The sequence below is a fragment of the Halichoerus grypus genome, chromosome 9 (genome assembly GCF_964656455.1).
Source record: "Halichoerus grypus chromosome 9, mHalGry1.hap1.1, whole genome shotgun sequence".
In the NCBI taxonomy this organism is placed as follows: domain Eukaryota; kingdom Metazoa; phylum Chordata; class Mammalia; order Carnivora; family Phocidae; genus Halichoerus; species Halichoerus grypus.
In genome coordinates this window covers 80,544,083-80,563,729 of record NC_135720.1, presented here as the reverse complement: position 1 = coordinate 80,563,729, position 19,647 = coordinate 80,544,083, and the positions used below count along the sequence as shown (strand labels likewise).

At 36.2% G+C, this 19,647-nt stretch overlaps 1 protein-coding gene across 1 annotated transcript in view; it reads right to left on the bottom strand.

Annotated features, from left to right (window-relative positions):
- TMEM30A (transmembrane protein 30A) overlaps positions 1–19,647 on the bottom strand; it is a 34,057-nt gene continuing 14,410 nt past the window's right edge. The window contains exons 2-7 of the mRNA XM_036094090.2: positions 14,113–14,220; positions 11,713–11,820; positions 7,836–7,923; positions 6,415–6,558; positions 5,172–5,378; positions 1–2,691 (exon numbers count right to left, since the gene is read on the bottom strand). Coding sequence (XP_035949983.2) covers positions 2,498–2,691; positions 5,172–5,378; positions 6,415–6,558; positions 7,836–7,923; positions 11,713–11,820; positions 14,113–14,220 — 849 coding nt within the window. The 3' untranslated portion in view covers positions 1–2,497. The remainder of the gene's footprint in view (positions 2,692–5,171; positions 5,379–6,414; positions 6,559–7,835; positions 7,924–11,712; positions 11,821–14,112; positions 14,221–19,647) is intronic.

The following is a 19,647-nucleotide window of genomic DNA, read 5'->3' as shown; positions in this document are numbered from 1 at the left end:
TTAATTTTGTTCATTTTTATTAATACAGAACATACTAGCAGAACATTATCTTTAAATATAATCAAGGTTACAAATAAACTGTTACTAACTAATAAACAAAAATATTCACTTGACTCTCCTCTTGAATAATTCTCCATTAGGTAGTAGTTATTTTTCCCATTTTATTTTTAACTGCCTTATGATTTCAATGAAATTTCTTAGCTTTTACTTATTAAATAATTCCTTCAATTGGGAAACTTCATATATCAAAATACTTCCTGTAAGTCAATGCATTCTTCAATGCCTTCTACTTAACCTAAATGCAATAAAATGCAATATGATTCTCTGAAAGTTGAATATGACATCAATATTTCCAAAAGATGAGCATAAAACCCATAAGAAAGAAATGTTTTCCTCCCCCCACCATGCTTCACATAGGCCATCTGAATGTTCCACATTCTTCATAATTAGTAACAGGAATCCCTCAGAGCTCAAATGGCAGGAGACCGGAAGGGAATTAGGCCATCAATGAACTTGTAAAATAGATAAAACTCCAAATATATTTTAAGATTCTGTCTTCACAGATGAGAAAGTGTTGGAAAGGTCTTCAATTTTTCTTTAGCGGCACCTTTGGTCGCCTAATCAGAAAAAGAGATGCAGGATGGCAGTCCTCCTTAAACAGCATAAACTCAATCTGGAAAGACTGGCAAAAACCTTTCCCCCCAATGATGTATCCCAGAAAATAAACTGCCATGTGCAAGAGGGTCAATTATCAGAATAAATAACAATATTCTGAAGGACTGACAAAACAAAGGATATTTTTAGACAAAGAATACCCTATGCACTCAGAAACTTCAGGATAATCATACAGTAAGTACCTCATGCAAGTAATATTCTACCAGTTAAAAGTCATTATGAACTACAAGTTCTTTTAACTGAATTTCATGTTATACAAAACTTATGAAGTGTGGCACATTTCTATTAACCATTACATTATTTTTGTTTTTTTTAAAAAACATATATTAATCAAAACTGATACATTACCCAGACATTTTGATTTAAAATATAACTGAAGGAAGTCATTACAAACTCTGAATAAAAAGCTATTCTTCTATACAAACATATGAGTTATTTTAGTAAAAAAAAAAAAAGGCAATTTCAATGCAATTAAGCCATCTCTGATTAAGACATACATTTTCATGCATGTGAAAAAATAAGTTTACATTCAAGAGTAAGTTCCATAGCAAACAAATTACAGCATTTATTCAATAAGGAATATTAAAATAATTCCAGTTAATAGAAAATAAAATAAATTCAACCATATATATATTATAATTTATCATGTGCATACTGTAAAATCTCCAGAATTTAATTAGGAAATTTGAAGAATTTATTTTTAAAGTATGTTTTAGGAAAAACCAACCAAAATAATTGGTACCTTAAGTAAAGAGAATGTGCATACACATCCACATTTGACCTATATACAAAAATTGAATGAATATAGAAGAAATGAAGGTTACTGTTTTCTAAAATTTCCACAATATAACATTAGTACTTAAATCAAAACTTACCTGCAAAATAAAAACAGCTTGAGGTATTTCCAATGCTGAAGCAAATTTCTGAATGTTAAATACCACAGAATGAAAACAGTCTCCTTTGAACATTTACATCTGGTTTATAGTTGAGGCAGAAGATGAAGGTCTGCCAAGTTTTCCCATCTCACCTATATTCTTGTATCCCTTATGAAGTATAAGCTTCAAGGGAAATGATCACATGTAAAAACATATCAAGTGAGCTGGGGTTCCTGACTGCAACATCTTAACCAAATGGAAAAAGGAATTTTAAATTCTCCCACCTGAGACCCACCTGACCTCTTCAGACATGACCATTAATTCCTACGCTAGACAAGAATAAGCATGTCCTTGTCCATTGAAATCAAAGCTAAACTTGACAAAGAACTGTACTGGATAAATTGAATATATGAACCACCTCAACAAAGATGGTACTTTAAGCCTTTACACACGACACATGAAAATGATGAAGTGTTTTATTTAATTTGGTCTTTCTTCATCGTTTTGTAACTCTGAATCCTGCAAGGTTAGCAAGTCATTATATTCATACATCTTGTAATCCCTTTCTTCACAACAGGCACACATATACAGCATCATATGTCAATATAATATTATCAACACAGCATAAACATTTAAGCAGTAGATGCATTTCACAGGAAAGAGGCTCTATGCATCATATGGCCTGACCCAACAAAAAGCAAACAGTAGAATGTCATTTCAGCAGTTACAGTGTTGATATGATCAATATAGTTAATTTGTTTCATACCCGTCATAGATTTCCATAAGACATCCATAAAGAAGCAAAGGACAAAAACTGCTTTTTTAAAAAAAAAAGTTATGTGCCAACTTCAAAAATGACATACTAACCAGACATCGGCATTCGAAAGCTAGGTTGAATAGGACTGGCCTTGATGCACATGCAGTAAATTTGTTTTCAGAATATAAAATTAAATGGTAATGTCAGCAGTATTACTACTGTTTCTATATTTATGATTAATTACTAGCAGTACAACTCCCAGAAGAAAGGAGATGGATCCAATAGCGATGTAAGCAATCCCCAAAAATGGATTTTTTCCTCCCATCCATGAAATAGTGCTCAAGATCATCCGTTTTCGTCCATCAAAAGAATGTACAGGGTAATCTGAAGAGTGTATAGGAAGACTTTTCCATGTCTAGTCAATTTTTAAAATACAACTTAAAAATCTGGCATTTAATTGCTTGTAATTCACTGGTATAATTCTATAACAACAGGCACCTTACTCACATTTTCTGAATCACAAAATAACTATATAATTATTACCTTGAAGCACTGATTTAGCAAGTTAAACATTAGTAGTAAAAACAATACAGTTTACAAGTAAAAACAACCAAATTCAAACTAAGGGTTATATGGTTTCTCAGGTACTTTTACTCTCATTACACAGTAGGGGCAAAAGGCCACAAAGAAATGTAATGTGAAACAAGTATTTCAGATGAACAGCAATAAAACCCATAAAGGAAGAGGAGATTGACAGACCAGAAGAAAAAGGAAGAATGAAGAGACTGGAGGTCTCTGTGAGCTCAAAGAGCATGAACGAGAGAGTAATTATGAGAATATGAGAGGACTCTGAGCACAAGGTCAAAGAGTATGATACTGAAGTTTTAACTTGCTGATTTGGAGCAACAACAAAACTCATGGTGTGATACAGAGCTGATGGCTGAAACAGAGTAGAAGTGAAGGGTGGACTGTTAAAGAGATTAAAGAAATGGGACACCATTATACTGGATAAACTATCTACATGGACCAATTCTAAGATTTTGGCGAGAATTAGGGCAGAGAAGACAGAACTAAATCCCTACATGAAGGGTTTACAACCTTTTCAAAAGCATCTTCTGAATCAAGTTTAGGCCCCATCTGTTTCTCTAGCTTCTGCAATTTTCCATCCCCACAGATGTGACCCTATTACTCCAAACAGCAGGCTCTGACAGTTTCTTAAATCATTCCTAACCTGAAGTAGGAATGACTACAATAAGAGTTCTAACTAATAAAACACTTTGGGGGACAAAGTATCAAATCACCCATCTAGCCTCTTTCTGTATCCCAACCCCCCCAAATGGGCTTCTGTCTTAATTCTAATATCTAGGTTCCCACCTTATATGTAATTTTTGTAATTACCCTTGATGCTTTGCAGACCAAAATCCCAGTCTCATCGATCTTTGAGAGCCTACATTCCTCCTGACAGTTCTCTTCTCAATGCCTGGGATGCAAATAGTCTGTTAACTAAGACAAAGTACTGAGTACTCCAGAGACTCCCCTTTATTATACTCTCAGGCTTGTATATGCCCTTATACCTTACTAGATCTTCTGGATGCTAACTGTGATAGAGTTGCCTTCTACTTTGGCAATAGCCTCAGGATAATGTTCTTTCTGTCAGAACTTCAACTGGATCTGTCTGTGTAAAACTGCTCCCATGCCGGCCTAGGTTCCAAAACTTGGCTATTTTTAGCCTGTCACCATCAGGTCTTATTCAGTTGCATACTCGGGGGCAAAATCAAGAGATTAAGATCCAAAAAGACATTTCTTTTGAAATTAGGTCTATTAATTTAACCATTTGCTAATGCATTATAAAACTGAAACTATATACTTACGGCTAATTTGGATTATGAAAACTCAAAAATGCAAAGATCATTAGCAAACATTCAAATGCTAATATTTGAGAAACTTTTCATTCATGATATATGTAAGCAGTGGGCTACAGATTAAAAAATATAAGGACTGTGTTTAGAATAAAAGGTAGTGTCCAATATTTCCAGCTAAGAAAGACTTTGTATCCAGGCCAATGTGGCTTGGTCTGACTACTTGAGTAAAGTAGCTAGGGATACAGCCCGTAGTAGTTTCGTGGCTGACAGTAAAGTCATGGCCTTTGGAGTCAATAGCTTGATTATGAACCCCAACTCTTCTACTTATTACCTGTACAACCTTGGGAAAGTTACTTAAATGCTCTTTGTTCCTGTATTCTTATCTATGACATGGAGATGATACCCATCTCATAACACTTCAATTAAATAAAACAATGCACGGACAGTACTTAGTACAATGTTAATATATAATTAGAATGAAATAAATGATATTAATAAGCACTGAAAAGTACACCTGAATTATTAATGTGGAATAATACAGCTAATGATAAAAATGTTTTGGTACTATGAACGGAACAATAGTTATAAACAATTATGTTGATATGAACTAACATCCACTGATTTTTAATATCTAAAAATATATATTAAAACAGCCCACTACCACCAATGCTTATTTAGCATCAACTTATGCTCACCAGCCTTTGAATTAAGCTCAATTACAATCTCCATTGTAGAAATATTTAGCTTAATAATAAACCGAAAACCAGCATCTTAAATAATGTTACCAAATAATATGCTTGAATCCTAGTACAAAGTATATCAAAATTTAAGACTTCTGGAAGATAAAAATGAAAAGATACTTTCTCATATATACACACATACTCTTATAAAAATGCAGAGATCAAAACTAAAACAGAGTTATCATCTCACATAACTGAGATAAGGCTGAACTACACTCCTTTCAAATTCTGTGAATCTGTGCACATGGCCAAAAAAGGATACTGTACGTGATATTCAAATAGTATCGTCCAGCTGGTAACGTTGGATGTAAATCACTTTTCCGTTCTATAAGACGATACAACTTACGAAAAGTAGGTAATGCTGCAGTACGCATCCAAACAATAAAATCCTCATTTATGAACCCATTATTATCTGGTTCAGAATCCAGCATGTACACTGGTTTAACCCAGTTTACTGGCTTTGTTGTACCTTAAAAAAAAAAGGGGGTGAGGGGAGGGAACAAAATATTCAATTCTATTAAGAGTTTCACTGAAAATTCACTCAAATAAAACAAAAATATACAATACACAATCTGAGTATTTTTCGTATTTTCAAAGGTATAAATATATTCTAAGAAAGTCTTAAAATCTAGAGACAAACCAATTCCTCACATAACAACAAATTAAAAAGATTTGATGACTATCTCCATTAGGAAAATACTAAAAGTATGCCCTTGAGTATATACCAAAAAGCAGCACTGTAAAACTGAGGCACAGAATCAAAAATAAATTTTAATTTACAACTGTAATAAAAAATTGGGTCTGTTCAAAACAAATTTGCCTGCAGTTTTATTTATTTATTTTTTATTTATTTATTTATTTTTTTTTTAAAGATTTTATTTATTTGACAGAGAGAGCACATGCAGAGGGAGAGAGAGGGAGAAGCAGGCTCCCTGCTGAGCAAGGAGCCTGATGTGGGACTCGATCCCAGGACCCCGGGGTTATGACCCGGGCCGAAGGCAGCCGCTTAACCGACTGAGCCACCCAGGTGTCCCTTGCCTGCAGTTTTAAAAGATAATGGCTGAGAGGCGCCTGGGTGGCTCAGTCGGTTAAGCGGCTGCCTTCGGCTCAGGTCATGATCCCAGGGTCCTGGGATCGAGCCCCGCATCGGGCTCCCTGCTCTGCAGAGAGCCTGCTTCTCCCTCTCCCTCTGCCTGCCACTCTGCCTACTTGTGCCCTCTCTCTATCTCTGTCAAATAAATAAAATCTTTAAAAAAAAAAAAGACAATGGCTGAAATGCTTATAAGAAAATACTAGAAAAATTCAAGATTAGAAGCACATATACATTTCCTTTAGAATTTCAGTACATTAGAACATACAACATATTTTACCTAAATCGGTAGGAAGTTAAGTTGTTTTTTAAAAAAGCATAAACATTTTTAAGATTCTAAAGATAGAAAATTTTAGGCACTTCATTAAAACTCCTAGCTTATATCACGTTTTAAAGAAATATTAGTAAATTTTACCTTTGAATCGTTCTTTTAGACTTTCTCCTCCAGGAGGATTCCGGAATTTCACATTTTTATCTGTCCACCAAGCAATACCTTTCTTTTTCAAAGGAATAGGTGTAGGATAAGATTCATTGCCAACAAGAAACAATTCTAATGTATCTAAATAGAAAAAAGAAGAAACTGTAAAATACTGAAAATCCATAGCACCTACTGTACTCTATGAGAAATAAGGATCTGGTATCTGCCCCCAAAAGTGTCTGTAACAGAGTAGGCAGGCATATAATGTACATTTGCTCTTGATTTACTTATATGTGAATTATCTATGGTAACTTTATAATCCTAGATGGACTTCTCTTTCCTCAATACAGTTAGAGATCACTTCTCCTACATGGCTAACTGATACGTAATAAGGTCAAATGTTTTAATATTAACCCAAATAAAATAATTTGCAGGGTAAATCTGCTTCTCCTCCTTTCCTTTAAAAAACACATTCCTAAATAGTTCCTGGCTTATGCATTTCTCTATCTGTACTGTTCAATATGGTAGCCACTAGCTACATGGCTACAGAGCCACTGAAATTATGGCTGGTCTAAATGAATATGTTTTGTAAGTATATATTTCAGAAATAAAAAACTCAATACAAAAAAACAGATACAAAATATCTTATTCATAAATTTTATATACTGAATATCATTTATAGGTAAAAAGGTAGTATTTGGATTCAATAAAATATATTATTAAAATTAATTTCACTTGCTTTTGTTTGTTTTTAATGTGACTATTAGAAAATGTTAACATACATACATGTCTCACATTGATGATTTACATTATATGAATATCAGACAGTGCTGCTTTAAATGATCAACTATAGCTTCTTTGTATTGGTATAAACATTCAGAGTTGGTGGAACAGGCAGCCTGGCTTTTATTTTATCATATATGAAATATGAAGGCTAGCAGAATGTCTCTGCTTTTTCTTCCCAGAGAGTGATTCATTCTTAAAATACAAGAATTCTCAAAAAAATGTCACAAAACATTATAACATCCCATTAAATAATTAATTGATATATTTATTCTAAAGTTGCTCTGGGCACCTGAGTGGCTCAGTCAGGTAAACATCCGACTCCTGGTTTTGTCTCAGGTCATGATCTCATGGGTCGTGAGATGGAGCCCCGTGTGGAGTCGGGCTCTGTGCTAAGCATGGAGTCTGCCTGAAGATTCTCTCCCTCTGCCCCTCCCCCCACTTGCATATGCACACGTACTTGCGTGCACTCTCTCTCAAATAAATAAATCTTTAAAAATAAAAAAAATAAAGTTGTTCAATTTCTCAACTTCATTCATGTTTATTAGATTATCAAATTAATATCAATAAATTATACAAATTTTCCAATTTATATATGTTTATAATCTGTATCTTTGTTTCTATCTGTATCATACCATTAAACATGCTGTTGGCAATAGCTCCACAAGGAGCAATTGGTTTGTCTTCATTTCTTCGATAAGGCTCACATTCCTTACTGGGATTCTAATGTTTAGAAGGAAAAGAAGAGAAAAATTATCACATAGGCCTCTGGGAGAACTATGAGCTACCCATAATTACTGATTAAAAATTCAATCCCTGTATGTGTCTCACTTGCAGTGCATACAGAATAAGTCTGTATTGTAAAGACTATAACACCACATTTAAATACTCAAATTATTTCTTAACGTCACCATATTACCTTTTTATGCAACCCTTCCTTGCAAATATTTTGTCATATAGGCATATATCAAATTGATTTTTTAAAAATTTTCATATCAACACAAAAATCATATCTCAAAGAGTTTTCTGCTCAAGAAAAATTAAGAAGCAGTCTATTGTCAATCCAGTTGTGACATAATAAAAGGAATCTTCAACTGAAAGTAGACTGGAGGCTCTAGTTCCACCTATGTACTATGTAACTTTGGGCAAGTCCCTTGATTTACCCGGCCTTCACTTAGAAAATGAACATGTTCAACTAGATAATCTCAAATTGTGTAATTCTGGGTTAATCCCATGGTCCCATGTCAAAGGAAAGAAGGAGGGAGGGTGAGGTTTTAAATATAAATAAACTCTCAGTAGGGCAAATATATTCTAGCCACTGAATTCTTCAGGAAGTTTTACAAGAAAGGAAAATATTATTTATTACCTATGCACCAGAGATCCTGAACTAAGCAATGCTAGATACTTTTCAGTAACTGGTTTAGGAACGCCATTTACTGAGTATTTACATGTATCCTGCAAGGTGCTAGACACAGAAAAAATAAATAAAGTAAGCAGCTCACAGTGTAATAGAGGAAATAGATCCATATACAACAATTATATGAAAATAAGACCCATGATGAAGGTGTCTATATTCATCCAACACGTATTTATTAAATGCCTTCCATGTGCTAAGCACTGGCAAGGTGCTTGGTATATGGTGATTAAAATGCTCCTTGCCTTCATGAGCTTACAGTATAATTGGGAAAACAGAAGACAAATAAGTAAATATATAATTACAAATTGCAGTAGGTGTATGAAAGTGGTATGCCAAGTAATTAATGGGGGATGGCAAAATAAATTACTTGAGAATCTATGATAAGGAAAACTTTGTTCTGGAGGTGGTATCACATAAGTTAAGACCTAAAAAAGAATAGGAGACAAGCATGTGACAAGCAGGCAGAAGAGGGTTTTAAGCAGAGAGAATAATACACGCCACTGAGAAAGAACTTGTTATTTATGAGAAGGTAAAATTGGAATGTAGTTAGAGTATGGGAACAAGCACAATGACATATGATAACACTGGAGACTTATGCATAGTTCAGATCATCCTGAGATTTTACTTCAAATGCTAGGAGACCACTGAAAGATTATTTAAGTGGTATTTACATTTTTTAAAAGATCACTATAGGGGCGCCTGGGTGGCTCAGTTGGTTGAGCATCTGCCTTTGGCTCAGGTCATGACCCCAGGGTCCTGGGATTGGGTCCTGGGACTGAGCCCCGCATTGGGCTCTCTGCTCAGCAGGGAACCTGCTTCTCCCTCTCCCTCTGCCCCTCCTCCAGCTTGTACTCTCCCTTGCTCACTCACTCTCTGTCTCTCAAATAAATAAATTAAAATAAAATAAAAGATCACTATAGCAGGGCGCCTGGGTGGCTCAGTCGTTAAGCGTCTGCCTTCGGCTCAGGTCATGATCCTAGGGTCCTGGGATCGAGCCCCGCATCGGGCTCCCTGCTCGGCGGGAAGCCTGCTTCTCCCTCTCCCACTCCCCCTGCTTGTGTTCCCTCTCTTGCTGTGTCTCTCTCTGTCAAATAAATAAAATCTTTAAAAAAAAAAAAAAAAGATCACTATAGCAACTATGTAGAAAATGGCCTGAGAGTAGGGCCAGGGCAGATAATGTGGAGAGAGTTGGGAATGCATGATGTGGGGAGAGTTTGTTAAGCTAGGTGAGAAGTGACTTGGGATAGGGTATGAATGAACTAAATATGTAGAGAAGTTATTTTGTATCCAAGGGCACTATAGAAGATAGTAGGCCTCCAGGTGAGAGGACCTCCAGGGCAAGACTTAAACCAGCATCCTCGGCAAATAAAATGTAAATGCCAAAAGGGCAGACTACTTGGTCCCAGAAATGGTTAGGGAGAAGCATATATCACCCAAGGCAGCCAAGCCAAAGGTACATTAAAGATAAGAGTTGGAAACAATGAAGTAGAATGGAGTGGTAGGTTGATAGCAGATTGTGAAAGACCTTACACACAATGTTTTAAGTTAACTTAGACTTCAATCTGTCCATTCTTAAAATCTTTAAAATTTTGAAAGCCACCTGGTCTTAAAATCGTATATTTTGGTCTAGCTCAGGAATCAATAAATAACAGACTACAGGCCAAATCCAGCCCACCACCTGTTTTTATAACTAAAATTTTATTGGAACAGTACACCCATTCATGATAAGTATTGTCTACTGGTTACTTTCATTCTACAGTGGCAGAGGGGAGTAGCTGTGTCAGAGACCATATGACCTGCAAAACCAAAGATATTTACTGTCTGGGCTTTACAGAAACAAATTCATCGGGGCGCCTGGGTGGCTCAGTCGTTAAGCGTCTGCCTTCGGCTCAGGTCATGATCCCAGGGTCCTGGGATCGAGCCCCGCATCGGGCTCCCTGCTCGGCAGGAAGCCTGCTTCTCCCTCTCCCACTCCCCCTGCTTGTGTTCTCTCTCTCGCTGTGTCTCTCTCTGTCAAATAAATAAATAAAATATTTAAAAAAAAAAAAAAAAAAAGAAACAAATTCATCAATTTCTAGTCTAGGCTAAAAGCTTTTTGCTTGCAACCTGTAGGAAAAGACTCAATCTCAGCTTCTTTTGCTCTTAGCAAAGAGAGGGTGTATCTAAATAAAAGAATTGTAAAACAACTCTAAACACGCCCAATCTATAATCCCACTCAACAAATTCAGAAAGATCTAAGAACCTGGTGTGTCTCACAGAACATCACCTTCTCTGGATTTGAGTCCTAAAACCTCACATGGCATTGCAAAATATTGCAGACCTGACCAGAGTCTTTAAATAGACTTGTTACTTCTTGAGATCCCACATATTAGGAACTAGCAATAAAACCAGTAAAGATAGCCTAGAGCAGACACATGCTTACCAGGAGCATTCTGGTCACAATATAGTCCTAAATTGCATTCTAAGAGATTCACTGTTTCTAGAAATCCTAAGTAGCTCTGGAACTCTTGAAGGTTTGCTGCATTGGCAGCAATAACATAAAATACTTGGGCACCAACCATTACTAGGAAAAGTTGAATAATAGTCAGGAAACTAAGATCCTCTAACCCAAACCAGAATGGGCAGCAGAAGGGAAGCTTGTTTTGGGGCACCTGGGTGGCTCAGTCAGTTAAGCATCTGCCTTCAGCTCAGGTCATAATCCCAGGGCCCTGGGATCGAGCCCCACATCAGGCTCCCTGCTCAGCGGGGAGCCTGCTTCTCCCTCTCCCTCAGCTTGTGCTCTCTTGCTCAATCTCTCGAGCTCTCTCTTCTCAAATAAATAAAATCTTGAAGAAAAAAAAAAAAAAAAGAAGGGAGCCTGCTTCTCCCTCTCCCTCTGCTGCTTCCCCTGCTTGTGCTCTCTTGCTTTGTCAAATAAAAAAATAAAATCTTTAAAAAATAATAAAAAATAAAAACCCTCACTAAACAAACTACAAATAACAAGTAACACTTTAATTTCCTCCTAACATTATTAAATTTAACATTTCTAACTAAGCTATTACCACATATTCTTATTTATATCTACCACATTTTCATATTCCCATCATTTTACTTACAATTAAAGCACTAGAATCTCCATTTAGCTGACTATCATCTCGAGATTTCACATAACGACGATGGTTTTGATAGAAATTAGACAGTCCATAATACATAAACACATTGCCCTAGAGAAAGAGAAGGGAAACAATTTTCATATGAAAGTACTGTGTATAAACTTGTTTCATGCATACATAAAAGCTATGTCATTTGGACTTTACTAGTTTAGAATTTGTGATAACTAAAAACAAGTCCTGGAGTGAATCCTACCAATTCTTAACAACCTAAAACACTACAAATTGTAAATAAGGTTAAAGAAGGTATGTTACAAAAATTCAAGAATAAACTTTGAAATATCCTTAAAGACTTCAAAGAAGCACTATTTGCGGGGCGCCTGGGTGGCTCAGTCGTTAGGCGTCTGCCTTCGGCTCAGGTCATGATCCTGGGGTCCTGGGATCGAGCCCCACATCGGGCTCCCTGCTTGGTGGGAGGCCTGCTTCTCCCTCTCCCACTCCCTCTGCTTGTGTTCCCTCTCTCGCTGTGTCTCTCTCTGTCAAATAAATAAAATCTTTAAAAAAAAAAAAAAAGAAGTACTATTTGCATGGAAAAAAAAAGCCCTCAAGGTATCTATTAGCCTATTCTACTTTCAACTTCAAATTTTCTCCAATTCAGATTGGTCTCCACCCAGTCAACTTTTCAAAGGGATAATGGTCAATCTTTCATTTATTGCCCAAGTAAATTCTGAACTTGAACTGAGACATAATACATTTCTCAACAAGATACTATATAATATTAGTAATTAATAAATTAATAATTAGTAAAGTATCTAAGATAATGAATCAATACATAACAACCAAGAAAAATACTTCAATATAGTTGGAGGAGCCAATTTGGAATGACTTGGGAAAGAAGGGTGACCTACATACACTACAATTATTTAGAAGGCACCGAAAACCACCTTGAATGACTTAAGGTTTTAAGAGGTACCAAAAACATTAAGCTATTCTCTCCTTTCTGGTTGCTACCTCTATAGTCTTTAATCAAAAATAACTCAATAAAAAAAAAAAACATTTTAAGTAGGCTTTATTTGATTTGCTATTTTCACATACACAATTACTTATTTAAAATTTGATTTTCAAAGGTCAAATTATGCAAACCTTCCCATTCCATATAAAGAAAATGTTTACATAAAAACTACTTTTGGTTATCAAAAATATCACAGAAACAAAGAATATGCTTAAAAAAAGATCATCTCAATTAAGAAGCAGTATAGTAAATTCAACTGATAAACTGAAAAAGAAATCCTTTCAATGAATACTGAGACAAAATAACTTTGAAAAGGCTGTTAGTCCAGTGCACAGTTTGGACTTGTGAAGGAACACAGAGCCCATAAAAGAATGGGCTTTTCAGAAAGAGAAGTTCTGAAATAGATGTTTTTGGATGGGGAAGGAAACTACTGAAGCTTTCTAATCATTACAAGTGTATTTTATCTCAATTCTGCCTGTTCAGACAAAAGCAGAACTTAATGCATCCATCTTTACAGTTTTCTTCATCACAGTGAAAAAATCTGAATTTTTATGTTTTTAACTTATATGTTATGTCTGCTGAAACAAAGTAGAGTAAATTCCTGTCTTCTCCCAAATTTATTTTCACGTTTTTTAAGATAGTGTTATTGTCCTTTATTTCAGTGCAAGAGCATCTACAACCACTAGATGGCAACCACATACCAGGGACTACAAAAGTCTAATGGACCTTTAAGAAAATTTTAAGTGAAGAAAAATCTAAAAAGTTGACAAATATTGAAGTAGTTTTGCTTCCTGAAGAATAAAACAATTTTTAAGCTCAATTTTTAGGTAAATGAAAGCACAAACTGGTCTTGTCATGCCTATTCTGAATCTTTATGTACTTCAGCATCTGCTCAATTTCCAGTAAATTATGAATGCAAAAGATACACAACTACACACACACACACACACACACACAGAGTAGTGTTCTAATTGCTTATCAAGACATAAAAGATCAATAAGGTTTCACTACGTGTTTGCATTTATGGTAATTCATATCTAACAGAAAAATAATACAATTAAATAATGAATGACTTAGTAAATTTCCAAAGTAAACTTACTTTAGTACTAAAAGTAAGCAAACTTATTTGATATAAATGATACATTGATTTGTACAGTAATAAAATTTTCCAGTGAAAAGATAAAATGTTTTAAATGTAGTTTATAAAGTACTAAACTATTTAAATGGATACATGTATTTAATTACCAGACAGCATAATGCAATAGTCCAACAAAACAATCTTCCTCAAAAGGATATGGACTTCTCTACAAAAATGAAATAAGTAGTAAAAAAATTTTAATAAAATATCAATATTTTTAAAAGCAGGGCTTTTCGAACACACTGGGAATACAGACCTCAAATGACTGTTCCAGGGTGAAGTTAATGGTACAAATACAAGGTGTCGCATTCGGAGACAAACATTTATTGCAGGGACTAGAAGGGTCTGTTCCGGTATAATCAATCTGTAAGAGAAAAATGTAAGTAAGCACTTCCTTGGAGAAAGTGGATACACTGTGAAATAACTTGCTATTAGAAGAAAAAAATGAGTCCAATGAAGCAACGCATAGCCCAGAAAAAAAGTTTTTAAGGTAATTTATTTTGACAACCTAAGGTAATAAAAACTGAAAAGGGTCCTATGTTATCCTACTAGCTCATCTTTCCAAGTAAATTCCTCTCTCCTTTTTACCAGGAGCAATATATTTATGCATAAAATCAGATATAAAATTCTAACTGCATGATGTATTAAGATTTAAATAGCTATATAAAGTCTAAATAATTAAAATACCAAGTTGATACAGAGATCAGTAAATCAGTTTTGCTCTTAAATCTTCCAATCTTTAATACTTTTCAGTCACCTCAGCTTTCCATGGTACATTTTCATATTAAAAAAAAAAAAACTAGTAGGTATCTCAAGAGCTACCATTTTCTTAAAAACTTGGTGTTGTAAAATAAAGAATTTGTCTTGTCTTTGTCCTGGTTTCCTGTCAGGGAGCTTCTAAAACCCTTGGAATTTCTCCAATGACAGGAGTGTATTTGTTTTTTATAAGCCCCTTGATTCACACACTAGAGTTTCTGCTAGAGACTGCCCAGGATAGGGGCTCATCACCAGAAAGACTGTATGTGATTAGGGACTTTGGCCCAGCCCAACCTCTGGGGAGGGGGAAAGGCTGGAAATTTAGTTCAATCATATAGAGACCAATGTTCAATCAATCATGCCTGTGTCATGAAATGTCAAAAAAAACTCTGGAAACAGAAGCACAGGGGTGCTTCCTGGTTGGTTAACCCACTGATGTGCCAGGAGAGTGATGTGCCCTGATTCTATAGGGAGAGGGCACAAGATTCTATACTCAGGACCCTCCCAGACCTCAACTTAACGTGTTGTCTTCATTTAGCTAGTCCTAATTTATGTTGTTTACAATAAAACTATAATCCTAAGTATAGCACTTCCCTGAGTTAAGTTATTCTAGAAAATTACTGAAACTGAGAAGGATCACAAGAACCCCAGATTTATAGCCAATTGGTCAGAAGTACAGATGGCCTGGAGACCTCTAAACTTGCAACTGGCATCTGAAGGAAAGTCTGGGCGGGGTGGGGGGGGGCAGTTTAGAAAGCCCCTGGATTTGTACCTAGTTGACCAGAAGTGTGGGTAGCCTGGGGACCTAACTTGCAGCTGGTGTCTAAAGTGGTGGCAATCTTGTTGGGAACCATGCCCTTACAGCTGTGGAGTCCGATGCTATTTCAGGGTGGTTAGTATCAGAATTGAATTGCAGTACACCAGCTGGTATCAGAAGACCTGGCCTGATAGCTAATATGAGCCTTTGTTTCCATTATAAGAATTTTTTAAAAATAGACTTTATTTTTTTAGAGCAGTTTTAGGCTCACAGCAAAATTGAGTGGGAAGTACAGAGTTCCCATATACTTCCTGCCCCCATACATATACAAGCTTACCAATTATCAGTATCTCCCACCAAAGCGGTAGATTTGTTACAACTGATGATCCTACTTGACACATCATGAGCACCCGAAGGCCACAGGTTAAAGTAAGATTCCTTCTTGGGGCGCCTGAGTGGCTCAGTTGTTAAGCGTCTGCCTTCAGCTCAGGTCATGATCCCAGAGTCCTGGGATCGAGCCCCACATCGGGTTCCCCGCTCCTCGGGAAGCCTGCTTTTCCCTCTCCCACTCCCCCTGCTTGTGTTCCCTCTCTCTCTCGCTGTGTCTCTGTCAAATAAATAAATAAAATCTTTAAAAAAAAAAAAGATTCATTCTTGATGTTGTACATTTCATGGGGTTTGACAAATGTATAATGACATGTATATACCATTATTGTATCAATTATTTTATGGTCTTAAAAATCCTTTGTACTCTACCTATTCATCCCTCCCTCCCCTAACCACTGGCAACCACTGATCTTTTTACTGTCTCCACAGTTGTTCCTTTTCCAGAATGTTGTATAGTTGGAATCACACAGTACGTAGCCTATCTGGATTGGTCTCTTTCAATTAATAATATGCATTTAAGGTTACTCCATGTCTTTTCATGGCTTGATAGAACTTTTTTTTTTAAAGATTTTATTTATTTATTTGACAGAGAGATAGAGAGAGAGCAAAAGTAGGCAGAGTGGCAGGCAGAGGGAGAGGGAGAAGCAGGCTCCCTGCTGAGCAGGGAGCCGGACGTGGGGCTCGATCCCAGGACCCAGGGATCACGACCCGAGCCAAAGGCAGCCGCTTAACCGACTGAGCCACCCAGGTGCCCCGATAGAACATTTCTTTTTAGCATTGAACATTATTCCATTTTCTGGATGCAACACAGATTTATCCATTCACCTACTAAAGGACATCTTGGTTGCTTCCAAGTTTGGGCAATTATGAGTAAAACTACTATAAACATCTGTGTGCAGGTTTTGTGTGAACCTAAGTTTTCAGCCCATTTGAGTAAATTACAAGGCGTAGGAATGCTGGATTGTATGGTAAGAGCATGCTTAGTTTTGTTAAGAGGCTGCCAAACTATCTATACTATTTTGCATTCCCACCAGCTGTGAATGAGTTCCTGTGTTCCTGTTGTTCCACACCCTCACCAGCATGTGCTGCTGTCAGGTTTTTGGATTTTCACCATCCTAATAGGTGTACAGTGGTATCTTGTTTTAATTTACAATTCTCTAATGATATATGTTAAGCATCTTTCATATACTACTTGCAATCTGTATATTAGGGACCAAATGTATCCTCCCAAAATTCAGTGTTGAAGCACTAATTTTCAATGTGGTTATATTTGGAGGTGGGGCCGTTGGAAGGTAATTAGGTTTAGATGAGGTCCTGAAGGTATGGCCCCCATGATGGGATTAGTGTCCTTATGAGCAGAGACCAGAGCTCTCTTTCTCTCTCCCTGTCCCGTGAGAACAAAGTGAGAAGGCAGCATCTGCAAGTGAGGAAGAGGGTCCTAACCAGGAACTGAATCTACCAGCACCTTGATCTTAGACTACCCAGACTCCAAAACCATGAGAAATAAATGTCTGTTATTTAAGCCACCCAGTCTGTGTTTTCTGTTCTGTTTTTTTTGTTTTGTTTTGTAGCAGCCCAAGCTTAAAACAGAGTTTGGTACTAAAAAGTGGGGTGTTGCTGTAACAAATACCTACAGAGATAGAAGTGGCTTTGGAACTGTGTAAGGGGTAGAGGCTGGAAGAGATTGGAGGGATGCTAAAAATATAGACATTAAGGATAATGACAGCAGCCAAGAAAGAGCCTTGGGGCAAGACTGTCTGGCCCAGTGGGTCCTGAAGGTAGAAAAGCATCAAACCAAAGAGGATTACACTTGAGCCTTAAGATCTAATAGTATTTACCTTGCTAGATTTTGAAGACTTGCTTAGAACTTGTCACCCCTTTTTTCCTCTAATTTTCTCCCCTTTCAAATGGGAATGTCTATGCTCTGTCAGTTCCCCCACTGTATTTTGGAAGCACATAACTTATCTGGTTAAATAGGTTCACAGTTGGAAAGACATTTTGTCTCAGTATGAACATACCTCAAGTGCCACCCATATCTGATTTAACTGATATTTAGATGAGACTTTAGAGTTGATGCTGGAATGAGTTGAGACTTCAGGGGGTTGTTGGGATGAAATCAAAGTATATTTTGCATGCAAGAAGGACATGATTTTGAGGAACAAAAGGGTGGAATGTATAGACTGAATGTGTCCCCCCAAAATTTATATGTTGCAGCCCTAACCTCCAATATGATAACATTTGGAGGTGGGCCTTTGGGAGGTAATTAGGTTTAGATGAGGTCATAACGGTGGGGTCCCTATGACAGGACTGGTGTCCTTAATAAAGAGGAAAAGAGACCAAAGCTCTCTTTCTGCCATGGTAAGGACATAGCAAGAAGGCAACCTCCTACAAGCTAGGATGAGGGTTCTCACCAGGAAATCAATCTACCAGCATCATGATCTTAGACTTCTCTGCTTCAAAGACTGTGAGAAATGACTATCTGTTGTTTAAGCCACCTAGTCTATGGTCTTTTGTTATAAGAGCCCAAACTAAGATACTGTGTATCTTCTTGGGTGAGATATCTCTTCAGGTCTTTTGCCCAATTTTTAATGGGGTTTTTCATTTTCTTATTGCTGAGTATTAAGAGTTCCTTGCATATTTTGGATAATTGTCCTTTAATAGCCTTTATCCTCAGATAATAGCCCTTTTAAATATGTTTTTTTCTACTCTGTGGCTTGCTTGTGTTCTCACTCTTTTGATAAATAAGAATTTTATGATTAACAGCCTTTTATTTATCTTAATAAAGTAAAAAAAAAGCCATTTAATCTTTATTTCTAAAACTGAACATTTAAACTATATATGTTGTTTTTCCTTATAATTGAAAAAAAAGGCTAAAATCAGTATACAGAAAATAGAGTCAGTAACTAATTGCAACATCTGATTGATTTTTTTTTTTTTAAGATTTATTTATTTCAGCGAGAGAGAGAGAGAGAACATGAGCATGGGCAAGTGAGGGGAGGGGCAAAGGGAGAGGGAGACAAGCAGACTCTCCATTGAGCGCAGGCTGGATGCAGGGCTTGGCTGGCTCGATCACAGGAGCCTGAGATCATGACCTAAGCCGAATTCAAGAGTCCGACACTTAACTCACTGAGCCACCCAGGCGCCCCAACATCTGATTGCTTGTCAAAAACTACAAAACTATTTAATAAATCTTGGTTTTGTCAAATTCTGATATTGGAAATGTTCTCCATCAAAGCTTATTTGCTTACTAATAAAACTTTGTTTAGAGAAAATTTTTATTCACACCAAATATCTAGGAGAAGTTAGACACATAACTAAAACAAGCTAAAAACACAGGTCTCCTAAATGAAGAGAGGCAAAGCATATGTCATTTATACTACGCCTGCTGGGCCACAGCTTTCCACTCAGGGCCTATTCATGCACAATATCCCACTTAAAAGCCAAGTTTTATGATTCTGAAGAGATGAAAGATGAGACCATTTAGAAGATAGGACTATATTTTAAAATCTGTATTAAGCTATATTGAAATTTTTTTCAATTTTTATTTAAAAAAACTGCACGTTTTTGCTTTTTTAAGACTAATTTAAGGATTTTTAAAAAAGCTGCCAGCTGTGCCTATTACCATATTGTACGCCTTTGAACAAAAACCTCTCAAATCACTCTCTTTCAGCTTAGTTTCTAGGGCAAAGTAGGAAAGAAAGATTACTAATTGTGATTAAGCAAGAATATATATTATTTATTTGAACAAAAATAATTAATATGATGGAATGTGAAATCTTATAAATTATACTACAGTATATTAAAACTGAACATTTTATTGGAGCCAAGAATAAGGGGGGATAGCTATAACATTTTCATTACAATCTTTTGATATAGTTTTCAAAATGTACA